The sequence below is a fragment of the Dama dama genome, chromosome 28 (assembly GCF_033118175.1).
Source record: "Dama dama isolate Ldn47 chromosome 28, ASM3311817v1, whole genome shotgun sequence".
NCBI classification, from domain to species: domain Eukaryota; kingdom Metazoa; phylum Chordata; class Mammalia; order Artiodactyla; family Cervidae; genus Dama; species Dama dama.
This window is the reverse complement of record NC_083708.1, coordinates 10,143,102-10,166,068: the sequence shown is the minus strand read 5'-3', so window position 1 is coordinate 10,166,068 and position 22,967 is coordinate 10,143,102. Positions and strand designations below refer to the sequence as shown.

The 22,967-nt window shown below is 34.9% G+C and overlaps 1 protein-coding gene across 5 annotated transcripts in view; it reads right to left on the bottom strand.

Annotated features, from left to right (window-relative positions):
- Window positions 1–22,967, bottom strand: part of FAM135A (family with sequence similarity 135 member A) — a 147,355-nt gene that overhangs the window by 46,106 nt on the left and 78,282 nt on the right. For 4 of the 5 annotated variants that reach the window (XM_061131776.1, XM_061131775.1, XM_061131778.1 and 1 more), the window contains 3 exons: window positions 20,691–20,768; window positions 16,662–16,711; window positions 7,527–7,682 (listed from right to left, as the gene is read on the bottom strand). In XM_061131776.1, coding sequence (XP_060987759.1) covers window positions 7,527–7,682; window positions 16,662–16,711; window positions 20,691–20,768 — 284 coding nt within the window. The remainder of the gene's footprint in view (window positions 1–7,526; window positions 7,683–16,661; window positions 16,712–20,690; window positions 20,769–22,967) is intronic. The other variant, XM_061131777.1, reaches the window with a different exon arrangement.

Below are 22,967 nucleotides of genomic sequence, written 5' to 3'. Positions count from 1 at the left end.
TTTTTGATGCAATGGTAAATGGAATTGCTTTCTGAATTTCTCTTTCTGATCTTTCATTGTTAGTGTAGAGAAATGCAACAGATCTGTGTATTAATTTTGTAACCTGCAAATTTACCAAATTCATTGGTGAGTTTTAGTAATTTTCTGGTAGCATCTTTAGGATCTATGTATAGTATCATGTCATCTGCAAACAGTGATAGTTTAACTTCTTTTCCAATTTAGATTCCCCTTACTTTTTCTTCTCTGATTGCTATAGCTAGGACTTCCAAAACTATGTTGAATAAAAGAGGCAAGAGTGGACATCCTGGTCTTATTCCTGATCTTAGAGGGAATGTCAGCTTTTCACTATTGAGTATGATGCTAGCTGTAGGTTTGTCAAATATGGTCTTTATTATGTTGATTTATGTACCCTCTATGTCCACTTTCTGGAGTTTTTTTAAATCATAAATGGGTGCTGAATTTCATCAAAAGCCTTTTCAGCACCTATTGAGATGATCATATAGTTTTTATTATTCAATTTGTTGATGTGGTGTATTACCTTGATTGATTTGTGGATGTTGAAAAATGCTTCCATCCCTGGGATGAATCCCACTTGATCATAGTGTAAGATCTTTTCAATGTATTGTGGGATACAGATTGCTAGTATTTTGTTGAGGATTTTTGCAACTACGTTCATCAGTGATACTGGATTATAATTTGTATGTGTGTGTGTGTGGGGGGGTATCTTTGTCTGGTTTTGGTATCAGAGTGATGGTGGCCTCATGAAATGAACTGGGGAGTTTTCCTTCTGCAGTTATTTTGGAACGGTTTCAGAAGGAGAGGTGTTAACTCTTCTCTAAACATTTGATAAAATTTGCCTGTGAAGTCGGGACCTGGACTTTTGTTTGTTGGGAGGTTTTTAATAACAGTTTCAATTTCAGGGCTTGTGACTGGTCTGTTCATGTTTTCTGTTTCATCTCGGTTCAGTCTAAGGAGACTGTACCTTTCCAAGAACTTGTGCATTTCTTCTAAGTTGTCCATTTCATTGGCATACAACTGTTCATAGTAGTCTCTTATGATCCTTGGTATTTCTATGGAGTCAGTTGTAACTTCTCCTTTTTCATTTCTAATTTAATTGATTTGAATCCTCCCCTTTTTTCCCTTGGTTTCTGGCTAAAGGCTTATCAATTTTGCTTCTCTTTTCAAAGAACCAGCTTTTAGTTTCATTGATCTTTGAGATTTTTTTCTTTGTCTCTATTTCATTCATTTCTGCTCTGATTTTTATGATTTCCTTCCTTCTGTTAACTGTAGGTTTGCTTTTTCTTCTTTCTCTAATCGTTTTAGGTGTAAGGTTAGGTTGCTTGAGATTTTTCTTTTTTCTTGAGGTAATTGTGTATTGCCATAAACTTTCCACTTATAACTGTTTTTACTGCATCCCATAAGTTTTGGACCATTGTGCTTTCATTTTCATTTGGCTCTAAGTTTGTTTTTTTTTTAATTTCCTCTTTGAGTTTTTCAGAGATTTAATGGTTTCTGAGTAGCATATTGTTTAGCTGCCACGTATTTATGTTTTTTAGAGTATTTTCTTGTGGGTTATTTCTAATCGCAGAGCTTTGTGACAGAAAAAAATGAAATAATTTTGATTTTCTTAAATTTACCAAGACTTGCCTTGTGGCCCAGCATGTGGTCAATCCTGGACAGTGTTCCATGTGCATTTGAGAAGAATGTAAAGTCGCCACTTTTGGGTGAAATGCTCTATAAATATCAATTAAATCCAACTGATCTAAATTGTCAGTTAAGGTCTGTGATCCTTTTTAATTTTCTGTCTAGATGATCTGCCCACTGATGAAAGTGGGATATTAAAGTCCCCTACTATTATTCTGTTACTGTCAATTTCTCTGTTTATATTTGTTAGTATTTGCCTTACATATTGAGGTGCTCCTATGTTGGGTGCATATATAATTGTTATATCTTCTCAGATTGAACACTTGATCATTATCAAGTGTCCTTATTTGTCTCTTATAACAGTCTTTTTTTTTTTCCATTTATTTTTATTAGTTGGAGGCTAATTACTTTACGATATTGTAGTGGTTTTTGCCATACATTGACATGAATCAGTCATGGATTTCTTTAAAGTCTATTTTGTCTGATGGGAGTATTGTTACTCCAGCTTTCTTATGAATTCACTATATGTGGAATACGTTCTCCCATCCCCTTACATTCAGTCTGTAAGTCTGAGGTGGGTCTCTTGTAGACAACATATCTATGGGTCTGGTTTCTGTATCTACCCAGCCAGTCTTGTCTTTTGGTTGGGGTCTTTAATCCATTTACATTTAAGGCAATTATTAAGGCAATATGTATGATCCCAGAGGTCTCTTAGGCTGTCCTCATTTCTTTTCATTCCTTTTTCTACATTCTGTTTTGTGGCAGTGATTTCCACCATTCTGTCTTCCAGGTCACTAATCTGTTCTTTTGCCTCAGTTATTCTGCTATTAATTCCTTCTAAAGTATTGTTCATCTCTGTTTGTTCTTTAGTTTTTCCAGGCTTTTGGTAAACATTTATTGCATCTTCTCAATCTTTGCCCTCCATTCTTTTTCTGAGATCCTGGATCATCTTCACTATCATTATTCTGAATTCTTTTCAAGAATTTTCAGAATTATTCTGAATTCATTTAAGGCCAATAAATCAATATATTGAGACAAAAAAAAAACCTCCTTGAGAAATATAATTTACCAAAATTGATTGAAAAAGAAATAAAATGTAGGAATAATACTATAACATCTAAATCTAATCATAATGAAATTGAAGACCAGATTGAACACTGGTCTAAAAATTACTGGCTAAAGTTGTGAAAGACAAAGAAAATAAAAGGAAGAATCAAGATTAAGTGAGTTTGAAGAGTTTAAAGGGATGTGATAACTGACTGCAATGTGTGACCCTGAGATTGATCTTGGAAAAGGTTGTCACACGGGGTGTTATTAAGACAACTGACCAGATTTAAAAATGAATCATGGAGTAGGTATCAGTATTTCAGTACAGTTCAGTTACTCACAGTCATGTCTGACTCTTTGCGACCCCATGGACTGCAGCATGCCAGGCCTCCCTGTCCATCACCAACTCCCAGAGATTGCTCAAAATCATGTCTATTGAACTGGTGATGCCATCCAACCATCTCATCTTATCTTCTGTTGTCCTCTTCTCTTCCTATCTTCCATCTTTCCCAGTATCAGGGTCTTTACCAGTGCGTCAGTTCTTCACATCAGGTGGTCAAAGTATTGGAGTTTCAGCTTCAGCATCAGTCCTTCCAATGGATATTCAGGACTGATTTCCTTTAGGATTGACTGGTTGGATCTCCTTGCAGTCCAAGGGACTCTCGAGAGTCTTCTCCAACAACACAGTTCAAAAGCATCAATTTTTCAATGCTCAGCTTTCTTTATAGTCCAACTCTCACATCCATACATGACTACTGGAAAAACCATAGCTTTGACTAGATGGACCTTTGTTGGCAGAGTAATGTCTCTGCTTTTTAATATGCTGTCTTTAACAGGTTGGTCTAGCTTTTCTTCTAAGGAGCAAGCGTTTTTTAATTTCATGGCTGCAGTCACCATATGCAGTGACTTTGGAGCCCCCAAAAATAAAGTCTCTCACTGTTTCCATTGTTTCCCCATCCATTTGCCATGAAGTGATGGGACTGGATAACATGACCTTAGTTTTTTGAATGTTGAGTTTTAAGCCAGCTTTTTCACTCTCCTCTCTCACTTTCATCAAGAGGCTCTTTAGTTCATCTTTGGTTTCTGCCATAAGGGTGGTGTCATCTGCGTATCTGAGATTATTGATATTTCTCTCGGCAGTCTCGATGCCAGCTTGTGCTTCATCCAGCCCAGCATTTTGCATGATGTATTCTTCATATAAGTTAAATAAGCAGGGTAACAATATTCAGCCTTGATGTACTCCTTTCCCAATTTGGAACCAGTCTGTTGTTCCATGTAGGTTCTAACTGTTGCTTCTTGACCTGCATACGAGTATCTTATGAGGCAGGTCAGATGGTCTGGTATTCCCATCTCTTTAAGAATTTTCCACAGTTTCTTGTGATTCACATAGTCAAAGGCTTTGGTGTAATCAATAAAGCAGAAGTAGACGTTTTTCTGGTATTCTCTTGCTTTTTCAATGATCTAGCAGATGTTGGCAATTTGATCTGTGGTTTCTCTGCCTTTTCTAAATCTAGCTTGAACATCTGGAAGTTCACAGTTCACTTACTGTTGAAGTCTGGCTTGGAGAATTTTGAGCATTACTTTGCTAGGGTGTGAGATGCGTGCAATTGTGCGGTAGTTTGCACATTCTTTGGTGTTGCCTTTCTTTGGGACTGGAATGAAAACTGACCTTTTCCAGTCCTGTGGTCACTGCTGAGTTTTCCAAATTTGCTGGCATATTGAGTGTAGCACTTTCACAGCATTATCTTTTAGGATTAGAAATAGCTCAACTGGAATTCCATTACCTCCACTAGCTTTGTTCATAGTGATGCTTCCTAAGGCCCACTTGACTTTGCGTACAAGGATGTCTGGCTCTAGGTGAGTGATCACGCCATCATGGTTATTTGTGTCATTTAAGACCTTTTTTGTATAGTTCTGTGTATTCTTGCCACCACCTCTTAATCTCTTCTGCTTTTGTTAGGTCCCTGCCTTTAGGTTTCTGCCCTTTATTGTGCCCATCTTTGCATGAAATTTTCCCTTGGTATCTCTGATTTTCTTGAGAAGATCTCTAGTCCTTCCCTTTCTGTGGTTTTCCTCTATTTCTTTGCACTGATCACTGAGGAAGGCTTTCTTATCTCTCCTTGCTATTATTTGAAACTCTGCATTCCAATGGGTTTATCTTTCCTTTTCTCCTTTGCCTTTAGCTTCAGTATTAAATGACTTAAAGTTGATCACTGTACTGTGGTTAAGTAAGAGGATATCTTTGTTCTTAGTCAATATGCCCTGAAATATTTAAGGAAAAACTGAGCATGATGTCTGTAACTATCAAGAGGCCCAGAAAAAAAATATATGTGTGTGTCTATTTACATGTGTGCTGTGCTGTGCTTAGTCACTCAGTTGTGTCTGACTCTTTTGGACCCCATGGACTGAACCCCACCAGCTCCTTTGTCCATGGGGATTCTCTAGGCAAGAACACTGGAGTAGGTTGCCATGCCCTCCTCCAGGGGGCTCTTCCCAGCCCAGGGATTGAACCCAGATCTTCTGCATTGCAAGTGGATTCTTTACCACCTGGGCCACCAAGGAAGCTCAAGAATACTGGAGTGGGTAGCCTATCCCTTCTCCAGGAGAATTTCCTGATCCAGGAATCGAACTGGGGTCTCCAGAATTGTGGGAGGATTCTTTACCAGTTGAGTGACTGGGAATGTATATCTATTGACAAAAAGAAGGAATGATGAAGCAAATGTGCCAAAATGGTAACCTGTGATTCTGACAAAGAATATATGGGAGTAAGTTTCACTACTTCTGTAATATTTCTGATAGTTCTCTATTTTAGAAACTTTATGATTTTGCCTTTCATGTCTGTTTTTAGTCCATCTGGAACTGAATTTTATATAATTCAGTTATATAATAGCCAATTGTCCCAGTATCATTTATTGAAAATGTCACATCTTCCTTGCTGATCTGTACATATTATGTCCAAATACAGGTGTGTCTGTCTAGCTTTCCTCTTGAGTTCCAACGACAAATTAAGACCTCTACTTCATTAAAAGACAGCATGAAGATAGTGGAAAAAACCATGAAATCAGAAAAGATTTATAAAACATTTAAAAAAGATCAGTACTTAGAATACACAGAAAACTATTATAAATCAAGAAGAAAAAGAAAACTAATCCAATAGAAAAATGGGCAGCCAGTTTGGACAGGTACTTCACAAACAGGGAATCTACACAGCCAACAAAATGGTGCTCAACTATTACCAAATCATCAAAAAATACAAATAAAACCAAAATGATACACCATTTTATATCCATCTTGCAAAAGTTTAAAAGTCTGCCAATATTAAGAATTGGGGAGGAGGTGGAGTAAGAACTTTCATATGGTGCTTGTGGGAGTGAAAATCAGCACCACTTTGGAAACCAGGGTAGCATTACATAATAGAATTGACATTATTTGTACCCTATGACACAGCAATCGCTTTCATAGGTAAATATATTACAGAAACTGTTATGACAGGAAATATGTGTAAGAATATTCACAGCAGCTTGGTTTACAGTAACTATAAATCTGAAATAATCCAAACACTTATCAACAGTAAAATGGACAAATTGTAGGTATATTCAAATGGAAATACAGTATAGCAATGAAAATGAGCAAGCTACAGCTACTAACAACAACAACAAAATAGATTAATCTCCAAAACAAAATCTTGACTGAAAGAAGCACTATACAAAAGAATACATACTATACGAATCCATTTATGTAGAATTCAGTAATATAGGCTGAATAACGAAAAGAGAAAGGAGGAACTTACTGAGAAGGATGGTGCTTCCTTGTAAATGTCATAAAGGGGTAGAAATTGGAACAAATACACAGAACATGTCTGTGGTATTGACAATACTCTATTTCTTGATCTGGGTGATCGTTAAAAGGGTATGTGCTTTTAACCACTTGTTAAAATGTGCATGTTTTATGAACTTTTCTGATTTTGATTATATATTGTGCTTTATGTGGTAGCTCAGATGGTAAAGAACCCACCTGCCAACGCAGAAGACCCTGGTTTGATCCCTGGGTTGGGAAGATCCCTTGGAACAAGGAATGGCAACCCACTCCAGTGTTCCTGCCTAGGAAATTCCATGGAGGGACCATGGGGTCACAAAGAGTTGGACATGACTGAGCAACTAACACTTTCACTTGTGCTTTATAATTAAGAAAAGAAAAACCAAAAAAGAAAAGAAAATACACATGATGTTTTGTGGAACTAATTCAGGAAAATTAATGTGCATACAGAGTACATAAGGAGATAAGGCTGAAAAGACAGAGATTTAACATCTTGAAGCTTCTTGACACAATAAAATTGTACAAAATTTTCTGCATAGTGTCCATACCAGACCTATAACAACCTGCATGTCTAGATTACTCCCCCAATCCTGCCAAGTTCATAATGTATATCTCTAAATGAGGTGAAGGAAGAAGAGAGGAAAGGAGGGAGTTCGAGGTTTGGAGAGACACATTCTGTCTATTCTGAGATGGCTTTTTAGTTCTGGTTTCTTTTTCTTAAGAGATCTAGTGATAATTCCTGTTCCTGGATTCCAAGAGCTATTCTGTATTGTATATTTTATTTCATATAGGTGGTGTCTCTTAGTAGCAAGGGTTGCAACTGAGATAGGTCATATACTCAAGTGTATTGTTCTATTATTAACTTTGATAACAATCAAACAATACCACAATGATAGATGTCGTTTTTCTCATTTATGAACATATTAGATAAAAATCAGAATTTTCATTCATAAGAAATTTCTAAAGATAAATGACAGTACTCGTTAAAATGCTCTAAAATAATTTTTTTTATAACTTACCCTCAGAGTATGGTGCTCTTGTGCTAGTAATAGTCTTAGTTCCTCATGTAGTGTTATAACTTCCAGAAATTGTCCCCATAAAGCCATTAAAAGTGAGCAAAGTTGTGCAAGATTCATATTTATAAGTTCTGCCAGTTCATCAGGATTTTCTATTTTCTGAAATGACAAGAAAAAAAAACTTAACTACTCTCTGAGAACTACCATAACACGTATAGTGTATATTAATACAAAGGCAGATTTTTTAGTTTTAAAATATGTGCATTTGTGCATGCTTGCATGTGTGTGTAGAGAGAGACCAATTGACCAATGGCTTTTTTCCTATCTTGGTAGTTACTCTAGCATTTTTGACAATTTAACTAATATTTCAATATCTGAAAGAATATCAGATATAGTCTAAAGTTACAAATCAGGATTCTATAGAACATGATCAAATCCAAACACTAAAACTAGGAATTTTAAGCACAACAAATCATGATCAAAGTTATAAAATTTTTGAAAAATTGTGAAATCTTTAAATATGATTTATTTTCAATCAGTTAAGTAATTTAAAGGTCATGTGCTCCTCAGAAAGGATTGAGATTCTCTCTAAAGCTGCTCTTCCTTCATATCTCTGCTCCTAGATTTTATTTTGCTCACAGAAACCCTTTCCCAGAGTTGTCAAACACTTCTTTCTTCTTCTTTTCTAACAATTCATGCATCTAGTATTTATTAAGCACATTTTACATGCTAGGGGGCTACACTCTACAGACACCAAGATTAACATGAAAAGCTCACAGTCCAATGAGGAGAGAAAAGTGGGTAAACAAATATATATTTATTATATGTATATACATTATGAATGTTCTGATAGTGATATTTAAGTTGTCCTGTTTATTTAAATATTCATCTTAATTGATGACAGAAATTAAGAGTACTGAATGAGAGGTAGATTTTCTTGAAGGCTTTTAGTTTTCTTGAATTGATAAAGTAAGAACTTCTAAACAAAGAATAACAAAGACTATAAAGCAGAATGATGTTTCTCAGAAGGACATTTTATCCACTAAGGCAGCAGTCAGTTTCTATGCAGATAGTATCTTGATGGAAAAATTTGTCTTTAATTATTAGTAACACTAGGAAATCTACTTTAAATATACACACAGGTGCTGATTTCACTTTCCTACCATAAAGATGGGGGAGGTTGTGTATTCAGACTGAAGTTAACAGCCACTCCCACAGCTCATCTCCACCTGCACACCAACCACCACTACATCTATGTCTCTGGATCAAGTAGCCCTGATGTCTAGACCCAACAACAATTGGACAACTATGCTTGGACAATTCACCATGTCCCCAATTATACTCATTATATCTGCACCAGTCCCCTTCTAAAAACAAATGAAACCCCTAAATGTTGCTCATCATATATGATACTCTCTTTGTTTATACAGACCCCTTTTTAAAGTCTGAAATTCAGCAGGCTTTTCTTCCCTGACCTGAACCAAGCTTCCATTTATCTTCTTAACTCAGAGGACACATAAAACAAAAACTCAGCAAAATAAGTAAGAAGGGGAGGGATCATGTCTTATTCACTTGTGTGACTGGTAACCAGTGCATAGTAGTCACTCAATAGATATGTACCAAACAAATGAATGAATGAATGAATGAATGAATAAGGAATTATAGGCTTCAGATAAGGAAAAAGTTCCCAGAATACAAGGAGAAATTCAGAAAATACTGACAAATTCCAGAATTCTAGAATGGAAGCTAACGAGTCAACAGATGATAAACACCAGCTCAACACACACAGAAATTCTACAGAAGAGTTTTGCCTCAGGGATGATGTATAAATATTATTAGAAATAAAGCTACCAAGTTTTTATGTCTCTTAACACACAGAAGATTAAAATGGAGTATAAATAAGCTGAAACCTATAGTATGGTTTCAAGAATGAGTTTAATGAAGTTAGCAAAAGAAGACTAGAATTAAGTATTTGACAGTAATTAAAGAGTACTGTGTAAGGCAAGCAATTCTACGCCTGGTATAATCTACACACAAGTAAAAATAATTCCCCCCAGAGAGCAAGGCTGTCTAGATACCTTGTATTTATTAACTGTATTTGTCAGGCAGCACAGCATCAAGTTTCTGAGAAAGGACTTTTGGTATTTTCATTATTGGGAAAAGCATCCTATAAACAAATTACTCCTTTGGTTTATATAACTCTTTATGATAAGTGTCAAAATAGAAATAATAATTCTTTTTTATATTAAAAAGAAAATTGGAATTAAGTTTGACAAGATTTTTTATATATATAAATGTAGGAATAATAAGACATTTATACTTGTATAATATTTTTAAAATAAATTCATTATTTTGTTTTATATAGATGTATACCTTTTCATAGCATTCATTAACATTTTTTGACTGAAAAAAATAAAGTTCATTTTAGTATACAGTCTTCAATTATTTTCAGTTACAGAAAGGAAAAAACCAGAATCATATTTTTATGCCACTTTCACTGAATAACACAGTATGGGCATTTTCCTACATCATCAAATATTTGTTGAAAGCATCACCTTTAAGGTTGCACAATGTTTTTACATTATGAGTGTCCCATGATTTGTTTCACCATTGTCTTATCGTTGGGTATTTATTTAGGTTAATGTTTTACAATATCACAAATTACATTATACATGAATTTCTGATTGTTTATTTGGTACGAATTGAGAAGGAATATTTTTTATGGTGTTGGATACATACTGCCAAATTCATCTCTGAAAAAGATTTACAAGGTATGGGAATCTGTATCTCACCATAACTCAACAAAGATTATACTGTTATTTAAAAAAAATCATAGTCATGCAGAACACCAGCTGACAGAGGACAGGAGTACCTGACCAGCGGAAAAGAATATATAGAACCACGCAAAACTTGATAGGACAAAGGGACTATGAGGAAAAACAGGAGTGCTAGTAGGACAGGACCTGCACTCAGTGGGTGGAGGAACTGAAGCAGGGGTCCAATCCCTACATTTGAGCAATTGTCTGAGTCACAGGAGAAACATTTAAGGCTGAGAGTAAAACAGCTGATCTGTGGCAGCCTAAACGGAATGAGAATCAGACAGTCCTTGCTGCAGCCATACATACCCCGGACAGGGATACAGGTCCCCTAGGAAGTGCAGTAGCTGGGAGCTGGAGTTTAGGGATTGTGGAACAATCCCAGGGAGAGGGTTGCTGTTGACTGCGGAGGGACAGATCGAGGGGATGTGAGGGAGGATATTGTGGTGGGAAATGCCTGTGGAGGAAAGCCAGGCAGCCATGGAAGCAAGGAGACACTGCTGAGTCATGCGTAGGGGGTTGAGCCATCACCATAGCCTTGCTCTCCCCAACTGCCAGCAACGAGAGCTGAACAACAGAAAGGCTGGCCGATCAAGCCACTGACGCACTGAACTACAGAGTAGGACCCCACCCAGGGAGCACCTTTAAGTGCCTGACGCGCCCATCTACAGAGCAGGACTGCAGCCGGGGGGCCCTCTATGTGCCTGAACGGGCAGAGCTGCGGAGAAAGATTGGCCACAGAGCCTCTCTGATCGCCAGCGAAAGGAGGCTCGATAAAAGACTCTGAGAGGGCCGTAACTCCTGCGGTGGAGGCAGTCCATGTCCCTGCAAACCAAGCAGCTGCGCCACCCTCACACTCAACTCTCATTGGGGCAGAGCTGCCACAGATCAAAAAAAGTCTTGCGTCTACGCACGCAGGGTCGCTTTGGTCGTGTCCAACTATTTGTGACCCTGTGGACTGTAGTCTGCCAGGCTTCTCTCTCAGGGGGTTCTCCAGGCATGAATACTGGAGCGTATCGGTCAATACAGGTTGCCATACCCTTCTGCTGCTGCTGCTGCTAAGTCACTTCAGTTGTGTCCAACCCTGTGTGACCCCATAGATGGCAGCCCACCAGGCTCCTCTGTCCCTGGGACTCTCCAGGCAAGAATACTGGAGTGGGTTGCCATTTCCTTCTCTAATGTGTGAAAGTGAAAAGTGAAAGTGAAGTTGCTCAGTCGTGTCTGACTCTTCGCGCCATACCCTTCTAGAGCACTGTGTTTCCTGCTGTCCTAGCTGCCAACTCCCCTGAGTACCTGGTGCTGCCAGGGCCCCTGTGACCCAAGCAGCTGCACGACTTCTGCACCTGGCCCTCACTGGGGCAGACCCAAGTCCTCCAGGGCAGCCTCAGGCGCAAACCCCAGTGGACGACCCAGTGGCCATCAACAACAAATAGATGCTGGAGAGGGTATGGAGAAAAGGGAACGCTCTTGCACTGCTGGTGGGGATGTAAACTGACACAGCTACTATGGGAGATGGTATGGAGATCCCTTAAAAAACTAGGAATAAAATCACCATATGACACAGCAATCCCACTCCTAGGCATATACCCTGAGGGAACCAAAACTGAGAGAGACACATGTATCCCATGGTTCATTGCAGCACTATCTACAATAGCTAGAACATGGAAGCAGCCTAGATGTCCCTCGACAGATGAATGGATAAAGACACAATGGAATATTACTCAGCCATAAAAAGGAACACATTTGAGTCAGTTCTAATGAGGTGGATGAACCTAGAACTTATTATACAGAGTGAAGTAAGTCAGAAAGAGAAAGATAAATATCTTATTCTAATGTATATATACAAAATCTAGAAAAATGGTGCTGAATGATTCATTTACAGGGTACCAGTGGAGAAACAAACATATAGAATAGACTTATGGACATCAGGAGAGGGGAGGAGAGGGTGAGAAGTATGGGAAGAGCAACATGGAAACTTACATTACCATATATAAAATAGATAGCCAACGGGAATTTGCCAAATGACTCAGGAAACTCAAACAGGGGCTCTATATCAACCTAGCCGGGTGGGATGGGGTGGGAGATGCGGGGGAGTTTCAAAAGAAAGAGGATATATGTATACCTATGGCTAATTCCTGTTGAGGTTTGACAGAAAACAACAAAATTCTGTAAAGCAATTATCCTTCAATTAAAAATAAATAAATAAAAAATCACAGCTAATCTGATAGGTTAAAAATCATGTCAGAATATTTAAATTTTTGTTTCTTTTATAATTAGATTAAATTTTTTTTCACATACTTATTAGCATTTTATAACTGGATAACTGGGTGTCTAAGCTATATTAATATTAAAAATGGGATATTACAGGATTTCTTTATAAGACCTGTTTAAATATTATTCCATCTTCTGTCTAGTCTATCTACCCTAGTTTATATTCAATTTTATGATGTCCACTTAAATACTGAAATTAAGTATAAGCATGTAAAATTCATTAGTATTATCTGAGTACATTATGTATTTCTTAAAACTTAATATAGATGGAAATAGAGTAAAGAACAAATGTTTTCCTTTATAGCCTCATTCTTTGTGGTATTCTTTTCTACATTATTATTTATAGTTGAAATGTGTATATGTGTGTGTGTGTATGTATCCTTTCAAATATTTTTTTCCCATTTATTTTTTATTAGTTGGAGGCTAATTACTCTACAATAAATATTTTATATGCAATCTAATCACATAAACATGATCAAATATTTACAGAGCTTTTCTAACATATAAAAATCATATTCATATTTTTCTCCAATTTATTTTTTCTATTAATATATCCTAAAGAGTTTTTCAGCATGAAAACAGTACCCTACATCATAGAGGAATATGTATTTCTTGAGTTAAAAAATCCATGTCAATGCACAGCTGCTACTGCTACTGCTGCTAAGTCACTTCAATCGTGTCCGACTCTGTACGACCCCATAGACGGCAGCCCACCAGGCTCCCCCGTCCCTGGGATTCTCCAGGCAAGAACACTGGAGTGGGTTGCCATTTCCTTCTCCAATGCATGAAAGTGGAAAGTGAAAGTGAAGTCGCTCAGTCGTGTCCAACTCTTCACAACCCCATGGACTGCAGCCTACCAGGCTCCTCCGTCCATGGGATTTTCCAGGCAAGAGTACTGGAGTGGGTTGCCATTGCTTTCTCCACAGAGATTCACCTAATTCTTTTAAATGGCTACATGGTAGTTGATAATGCTTTATATTTGTTGAAATGAATTAGTACTTTTTGTGGGATACATTTCTAAATAAAAACTATTTTGTGGCAGAGCATGTGGGTGTTTTGGGGACAGATGATGAACTGACCTAAAAAATGTACCATTTCTACCCTTACCAACAGCCTATGCAGACACTAGTTTCCTTACCACCTTACCAACGATGGAGATTAGCAATCACTTTCATTTCTCCAAATTTCATGGTAAAAAAAACCACTTTATTGCTTAAATCTGCATCTCCTTGGTCTTCAGTAAGAATGAGTGTCACCTAAACAGCTAACTTGCTCTAAGAACTGTGTTTTGTACATTGCCTCTATGTGTACCCCTTTTTCCCAGGGGTGTTTTGAAACTGATACACAGGAGTTCTTTATATATTTTCAGTATCATTTGCCACTTTCAGGTATTGTAAATATTTTCTTCCAGTCTATTGCTTCCGTTCAACTTTATATTTTATTTTGTTTTAAAGAAGTTTTAAATCATTAATATCGTATTGTTTACTGTTACTCTGAAGAAGTTATTTCATATTCCAAGGATAGATTGCTTATATATACAAGTATACATATATTTGTCTTACAGGTTTTTTTGACATTTAACTCTTCAAGTCCATTTAGAATTTGCTTCTATAACATGTTATTTTGCCATGCTACTATGTAACTGAATGTTCGTGAAATTTTATCATATACTCAATTCTTACACATATTTAATGACTGTTCCAGTGCTATTTAGTTCCATTGATTTGTCTTTCTGTTCTTTTAGAGAAATCCTACTCTATTTCCATTACTGTAGTTTTTATACATATTTCAGCATCCACTTGGGCAAGTCCCTCTATATTATTATTTTTTTCAAAAGTTTTTCTTAGTCATTCTTATCTTTCTTCAAGTGACCTTTAGAATAAGTTTAATTTTAAAGTTTCCAACAGGATTTTGATATAGATGCATTAATATTATTAACTTGTGAAAAACTGGGTAGCTTTCAGTGATCATTTACCTATTCATCAGGGAGTATCATATGTTCATTCACTCAAATTTCCTTTAATGTCAGTGAATAAGTCAGTATATTTTTTCTACATTTATCACAAACATCTTATTATTTCTAAAATCCTTTGGGACAACTATTATAATGATATAAGTGATTTTCTTTTTTTAAAAGAAGACATTTAACTTACCTGAACTGTGGGGGAAGCTGCTAGAATGGGATATGAAATTGTCTCTTCTATGTATAATTTTACAAGAAGGTAAATATTTTTTTCAAAGGGATCAAGTTCTCATTTATATTTACATACAGAAATATATCCCAAAGTCAAATATATATTTTTGTTTGATTCATGTTTCTGATGTCTTCCACTAACATAGTTAAGCAACAGTGAAATACACAGGGATCCTAAAATAGTCAAAACATTTAGTTCCATGGGGAAGAAAAGGAAAAACAAAAATCTATTCAATTTAATTGCAAGAATGAACTGGTAGAAAAATAACCCAAGAGAAACTCATTTCTTGAAATAAATTTCCATTTCTAAATAATATCATTTTATAAAAGTATGTAAATTCAAGTAATGCTTAAAAAAATTTGTCCAGAAAGTCTCTGAGTTAACTAACAGGAGGAAAAAGCACACTTCTGATCAGTTAATTGTCTCTGCTATTTCATTTATATGCAGAATATCCAGAATATCCACATATCTATGGGCAACTTATCTTTGACAAATAAGGTATACAAAGGAGAAAAGAGAGTCTCTTCAATAAGTGGTGCTGGGAAAACTGGTCAGCTACATGGAAAAGAATGAAACTAGAACTCGTCTCAACACCATACACAAAAATAAACTCAAAATAGATTAAAAACCTAAATGTAAGACGAAAAACTATTAACGTCTTTGAGGAAAACATAGGCAGACAGGTCTCTTTGACATAAATCACAGCAGGATCCTCTAAGACCCACCTCCTAGAGTAATGGAAATAAAAACAAAAGTATACAAATGGGACCTAGCTTTTGCACAATTAAGGAAACTATAAGCAAGGTGAAAAAGACAACCCTCAGAATGGCAGAAAATAATAGCAAATGAAACAAATGACAAAGGATTAATCTCCAAAATATACGAGCAGCTCAAGTGGCTCAATACCACACCCACACAAAAAATACCCAATCAAAAAGTGAGCAGAAGACCTAACCAGACATTTCTCTAAAGACATACATATGGGTAATAAACATATGATAAGATGCTCAACATCACACATTATTAGAGAAATGCAAATCAAATCTACAATGAAGTATCAGCTCACACCAGTCAGAATGGCCATCAACAAAAAAAGTCTACAGACAATACATGTTGGAGAGAGTGTGGAGAAAAGGGAACACTCTTACACTGTTGGTGGGAATGCAAATTGATACAGCCACTATGGAGAACAGTATGGAAATTCCTTGAAAAACTAGGACTACAACTATCATATGACCCAGTAATCCTACTACTGGACATACACCTGAGGAAACCATAAGTGAAAAAGACACATGTACCCCAGTGTTCACTGCAGCACTACTTACAATAGCTAGGACATGGAAGCCACCTGGATGTCCCCTGACACATGAATGGATAAAGAAGTTGTGGTACACACAACAATGGAATATCACTCAGCCACATGTTAAATAGACAGCCAGTGGGATTTGCTGTATGACGTGGAAAACCAAAGCCAGCGCTCTGTGACGACAAGACAGGCGGGATGGAGAGGAAGGCAGGAGGCAGGTGCAAGAGGAGGGGACACATGTATACCTGTGGCTGATTCATGCTCATGTGGCAGAAACCATCACAATACTGCAAAGTAATTATCCTCCAATTAAAAATAAAATAAAATTTTAAAAAAAGATTCTAATCAATAATGATTAGAAAAAAAGATAATTTAACTTCACACTCAAGTCAAATGTTGGTCAACTAAGTTGTGTTTCTACCTAGAATCAAATTTTTTATCTTTGCATTTGAGAAAGGAAAAATAATAATTTATTTTCAATAAAGTATTTAAAAAGGAAACAGAATCCATTCAAATAATTTGGTAATGTGAATTTTAAAAATCCAAATACCTTAACTTCTTCACATAATTCAGTAAGTCGAGCTTCTACATCCATTTCCTCTGAAAGGAGTAAACAGTAATTAAAGTAAGTATTTCAATGTTATATATCTGAAAATTAACTTTGAAATTTTATAAGTAAATTACTTTTAAAAACCTAGGAGGTTGCAAAATATCTGGACTATATTAAATGAATTAAATTTCAATGTAATATACTTCCATAAATACATTAAATTAAGCAGCTAATGTGATGATTATTAAATTATATGTTCTGATTACAGGCATACCTCAAAAATACTGTGGTTCAGGTCCAGAACACTACAATTGGGAAAATACTGCAATAAAGCCAGCAACATGAATTTTTTTGGTTTCTCAGTGCATGTAAGTTATGTTTACACTATACTGTAGTATATTAAGTATACAATAGCATTATGTGTAAAAAAACAATGTACATACCTTCATTAAAAAGTACTGTATTGATAAAAAAAAATGCCAACCATCATCTGAGCCTTCAAGGAGTTCTAATTTTTTTGTAATAGTTACATAAAAAAAAAATCACTGATCATAGATCACCATAATATAAGAATAATAATGAAAAAGCTTGAAATATTGGGAGAACTACCAAAATGTGACACAGAAACACAAAACGGTGCTAACAGACCTGCTTGGTACAGGGCTGCCATAAACCTTCAGTTTGCGAAAACACAGTATCCTGAAACGCAATAAAGTGAAGTATGCCTGTATTAAATTAAGAGTCTAACACTGTCAAGAAGTACTGACTATATGCCTCAAGTAACTTGCACAACTATATCATGGAAAAGTTAAAACATATAACTAAAGTTTTATTGTATTTCACATATTAAAAATTCTAGTAATCTTAGTATTTTGCATTACATATATACATACTTTACTTTTTACAATAGCTATTTCTAAAAAGTTCAAGTCAAAATAATAAAAACATACCTGGAATATAAGTTATTTAATGAAAATGAATGACAAAATTCTTTTCAACAAAAATGTAAGTTTATATCTTAGTTCAATAAATTTAGTTTCCTCTAAGGCAGTCTAAAACCAAGGCCATTTTTTCTATGTAATCTTGACTTATATTTAATGTATGCTATAACCATTTACACAGAGGGAATGCTGATTAACTTACAATTAAAATGGTAATATTTACAAAGGAATACAAACAGAATAGAAAGATCAGTTATTTTTTGCAGGGAAAAGATTTTGCTAATGTCTAAAATATCACGTTTAGATACACTTAAGTTTATCTGAAATCAAACTAAAATGAGTTTTCTTAGGACAACTCTAACAGCACAGTTATCAAGACACAAAATTCCGTAATCTTGCTGCTGGAGTGACTTTAATTGATCATTCTCACACAAAGACAAGGAAACATTTTTGTGGTATCTTTGAATTCATTCCTCAGCTCACTATCTCATAAGGTATAGTAAATATTTACTTCTTGATAAAAGAATGGTAAACATTTTAATTTGATAAAATAAGCAGTTACACTGCTGTGGAGAACAAACCAAGCTATGATCTGAACAACAAATACCCAACTGATAACTAAAACCAGTAGGACACACAAATGTTTTGTAATTCACAAAATATATATAAGTAACCACTGATAACTAAAGAAATTTGCTTTGATTTCACAAATCACTTCACTATCAGATAAATCAGTAGTTTCTAATGTTATGTTAAAAAAAAAAAAAATCTGCAGCAGACCCTGTGTTAAAATCGTAACTTTCATATACCAACATCTATTTTCGAATCACTCATGATGTTTTCCTGAGATAGAAGAAAATCAGCAAAATTGATCTCAGTAGGTTACATATCCTATTAATTTTTTTAAAAATAAGCATAAACTTTGTAGAGTTTTGATACACTTTTGTCACCTTTACATACCAGAGCTTAAATGCAGAAACTGGTCTATTTGCATTATAATTCTTGAGAGCTACTTCAATGCAAACACCTTAAGGGATGCTTAAATGTAAAACTTAACTTCAAAATCTTTGGGTTGAAATGACTTCAAAATAATTTAGGACTTTAACTGAGTTTAATTTCTTTTTAAAATGCCTATATATCTATTTATACAATTTTCTAGAGATTTACATAAAATTTCTAGAATAACAAAGTTTATTATTTTCTTACTTTTTTTTTTTGCCATGTCATGTAGCTTGTGGGATCTCAGTTTCTCAACCAGGTTTTGAACTCAGGCCATGACAGTGAAAGCCCAGAATCCTAGCCAGTAGGCCACCAGGGAACTCCCTACAAACTTTTTTTAACTTGGCTCCTCTTGCTAATCCAAGGTGGCAACCCAGAACACTTCCTTCCATATTTTCAAATATACACATATATTTGATCTGGAGTTACTGCTTTATAAAAATGGGCTGTATTTTGCAAACTTTCTGCATGAAATCTCTCAGTAATATTTCATGCAAATCTGATATGCAGCTCTAAAGCACTTTTTAAAAAATGGCTATATAATATTCCTTAGTGTAGGGACCTCATAATTTTCTTCATACTCTATTCTTTGCTGAATGATGGACATTGACCTGTGTTTTCAGTGTTCTGTCACTAAGAATACTGTGATGAACATGCGTGTACAGATACCATTACAAAGTAGTAATCCTTTCTATGAACAAAAGTGTAACTGCTAGGTCAAAGGGTAAATGTATCTTAAATTTATTTTCTAAATCTATTTACCCACTCATCTATTCATTCATTCAACAGATATTAACAGTACAGTTTAGATAATGCTAATACAATGCCAGGAATGAAGGATAAAAGATAAATATATATTTTTAGAAGTATTATTTAATTAAGTTCATTATGTTTTGGTTTTGAATCACGTCTTTTCCCATCCAACCAAAAACTGGGCCCTTCTTTATACAGACCTTATTAAATGAGCAGCATTTTAAAAAATCATTTAGCAAGCTCACATGTAAACTGATAGGCTGGCAATACAACAGGAAATGAGAAGCACAATTTTTTGCTAAAAAGAATACTAAAATATGTCATAAATGACCATAATTTCACACTATGAATTCTTTAACTTTATATTTAAGTTACTTAATGAGAGGATAAAATTATGTTCCAAAATAATGACCATAAATAAATCTTCAACTTTTCTTTTTTCCTTCTTGCTAAGTTTCTCGCTTAACAATTTTAGTGAAAACTGACTCAGTGTAAATATTTCTGAGCTAATTTTCATCTGAGAAATGTGGAGAAAGATTTTGGCTCCTTAATTTCCTTTTGGGCATACTTCTGAAAACTGAGAGACAAATGCTGTGATTTCATTTTATTTTTTATTTCTATAACTTTTCATAACTTTTAAAATATGTTAATTGTGATGGTCTATTCAAAGTAAAAATTTTCAATATACTTAGGGAAAGATAATAAATTAAGTACTATTACTATTCAAGAAAAAAAAGTCTAAACATATAGAGAAATATATCAATGAAAAAATGAAATCAGAATATCTCTTTTCAAATATGTAATATATCTGGGTAGCAGTGATTTGATATTCCTGTATTTTGCTTTTTAAATTTAGAAAAAAATAAATGCAAACTGACTCAAAAAACAAAACCAGATATTAAAGATGTTTCTCTATTTCTGTAATGCATGAAATTTGCTTCAGTTTTCAAACCACATTTTATTATCTTTAGCCCTACTCAAAGACAAATTGAACAAATTTAAGCCATTACCATTAAACTAACAAATTCTGGCAATGAACATGGTTTCTAAAAAGTGCTCTTTCCAGGAACTCTAAAATAAATATGGAAAAAAAAACCAAGAAATCTTTGCATTTAACATTTCCAATTTTAAATGTTCCAAAAACCTGAACATTATAAACTAAGAATTAACCAAAGCTCATCTACAAATCAAGTTGATTCTTAAAGTAAGTTCTTAAGTAAGGGTGGCGGGAATATACAGTATTAAAAATACATATTTATGAAATTTGATACTAAATTAAAGCAAAGTTTCATACTGATTGAAAGGGATTATTTACTTAACCTATTTGTGAACGTACCTAGACAGGTGTCTTTCTGGGTTGGTGGCTGTTTTCTTCTGAGAAGGCGCTCATAAAGGACCTGCATGTTGGCTTTGGCTAGTTATAAGGATTGCACACAGCACTAGTTACTATACTCCTTTTACAACAAAATTTACTAGAATTTTCCACTCTGTTATTAATAGATTTAGTATTGATCCGCTAGTGCAATTAGATTAGAACACCAAAGCAGAATCTTTCAGTTAGTTAATTAGATTATTAGAACTACAAATGATGTACATTCATGTTTATGTTACTTTGTTCTTTTTTCTAAGTGCATGTGCCACTCAACACTTCATAATCCAATATTATTTTTATGTTTTAATATCTTAAACTCAGAATTTTAGAGTTGGCAGAGGTGTCAGAGATCAGCAACATCAATCCTCTGCTTTTACAAGTGTAGAGACTGGGGCCAAAAAGGTTTCATGACTTGCTAAAGCCTAGATTTCAGAATTCATGATGCTCATTTTCAAAAACAGCTCTTTACCAAACCAGTATTTTAACTGATTGCCATTAAAAAAAATGTACATCATTCATCTACGAGAAAAGAAAAAGACACAAGCAAAATGGAATTCAAGGCATTATTTTTAAAAAGGGAATGGAGTTTAGATAAACTCTTCATAGCATGGCAGAATTTGAAGACTTTATTAAACTTATTTGAAATATAGACTTACTTAAAATATAGACTTATTTGAAAGCTCAAGAAAAGTGCGAAATAGTAGAAGGAACAGGAATACACCCTCTAACCAAGAATTACTTTTTATAAACTTATTAAAACTAGTGGATATAATAATATTTAGTGAACATTGTTTTACAGAAATATCTGGTACCTACAAATTTAGTTTTGCTAGGATAAAAATAAACAATGTTAACAGTTTAGAAAGTGCAATAGTTTTATTCTGAATAGTTAACAAAAATTTTAGATTTTTTCCTAGAAGACGCCCTCAAGAATAAACTAAAATTCGCAACAAATAGAAAACAAAATATAAATAATGATGAAAAGTTTAAGGATAACCCGAAGTATTACTAATAAGTATTTATTGAAGATGATTGATCTTTAAAAATCCCTAGGAAACTACTATAAAGTATGTGCTGATGCCTATGTACTTTTCAATTGTCAACAAAAGCGTCATTGTGCTATTTCATTCACTCATCTACTCACCAAATATATTTTGAGTAAATACAATGTGTAAGGTACTAATAATTTTATTCTACCACTATTATCTACTTATCTAAAACTTAAGTCCGGGTTTGCTTTAGAACTTTATTTTCTGGTGAAATATTTTAAGCAAATAATTTGGAATAAAATTGATATTTATTTATTTAGTAACTGACTTCTGAAATTAAATATAAGGGCTTTAAAAAATTATGGTATTTTCTATATTATATTCATAAGTTCAAAATAATATATGTGTGTCATACAAGCCTTCTTTATCTGAGAGAAAGTTAAAAAGCTTATAAATAAATGAATTATCAAATTGAGGTTAGCTAAGTTAGTGGTAGTAAAGTGGTAATACTGTCTATGCTTTGAAAGAAATCTTTGCTTTTGACAAGAGATGCCTGTTTAAACATTATTTTCTTTTGGAGAAAATTATTTTTTTCTAAGTTAAAATGTGGTTTAAGTGTTATTCATTTGAAAATACTACACGTTAAAACGATTTGAAAATTACACAGGCATGGACAGGCCCACTTCACTTAGGGTGCTCTGTACTAAAACCACAAGGAATGCCCCCTGGTTGGGGGTGTTTCTCTGGCCTCTCTCAATGCTGGACTGATTCCTCATTAAGGGAACGGGGAGGTGAAAGCTCTCCAGAGACAGAGACCCGCCCTTTCCTCAGCACCTTGCTCAGCCCGAGGGAATTCCTCCATTAACACCCTCTGCTTTCTGCATGCCCTCATCTTTCCTTCCCGACACACTCTGCACATCTGGATCCCATCAACCCTCCCGCCCTTAGAGCAGGAGTCAGTCTGCATACATGGTCCCAGTTACTTACAAGTAGTTAAGGGACAACGGTGGTGCAAACAGGCAGGCCTAAGCACTACATGATGATGCCTCTGTGAATTCTGCAACAGTCAACACCTAAACTGTTAACAGATTCCCCTCAGAAATGCCATTACACACGGCTTCTGTGTTAACCACTACTTTTCAGGAACACGGTATTGTCCTTTATTAATATTATGGTTTGACAGTTTTGTGGTCTGACCGTTAAACTTAAATTAACCAAAATTCATCACATAATTCTCCTAAGAATGTGTTTG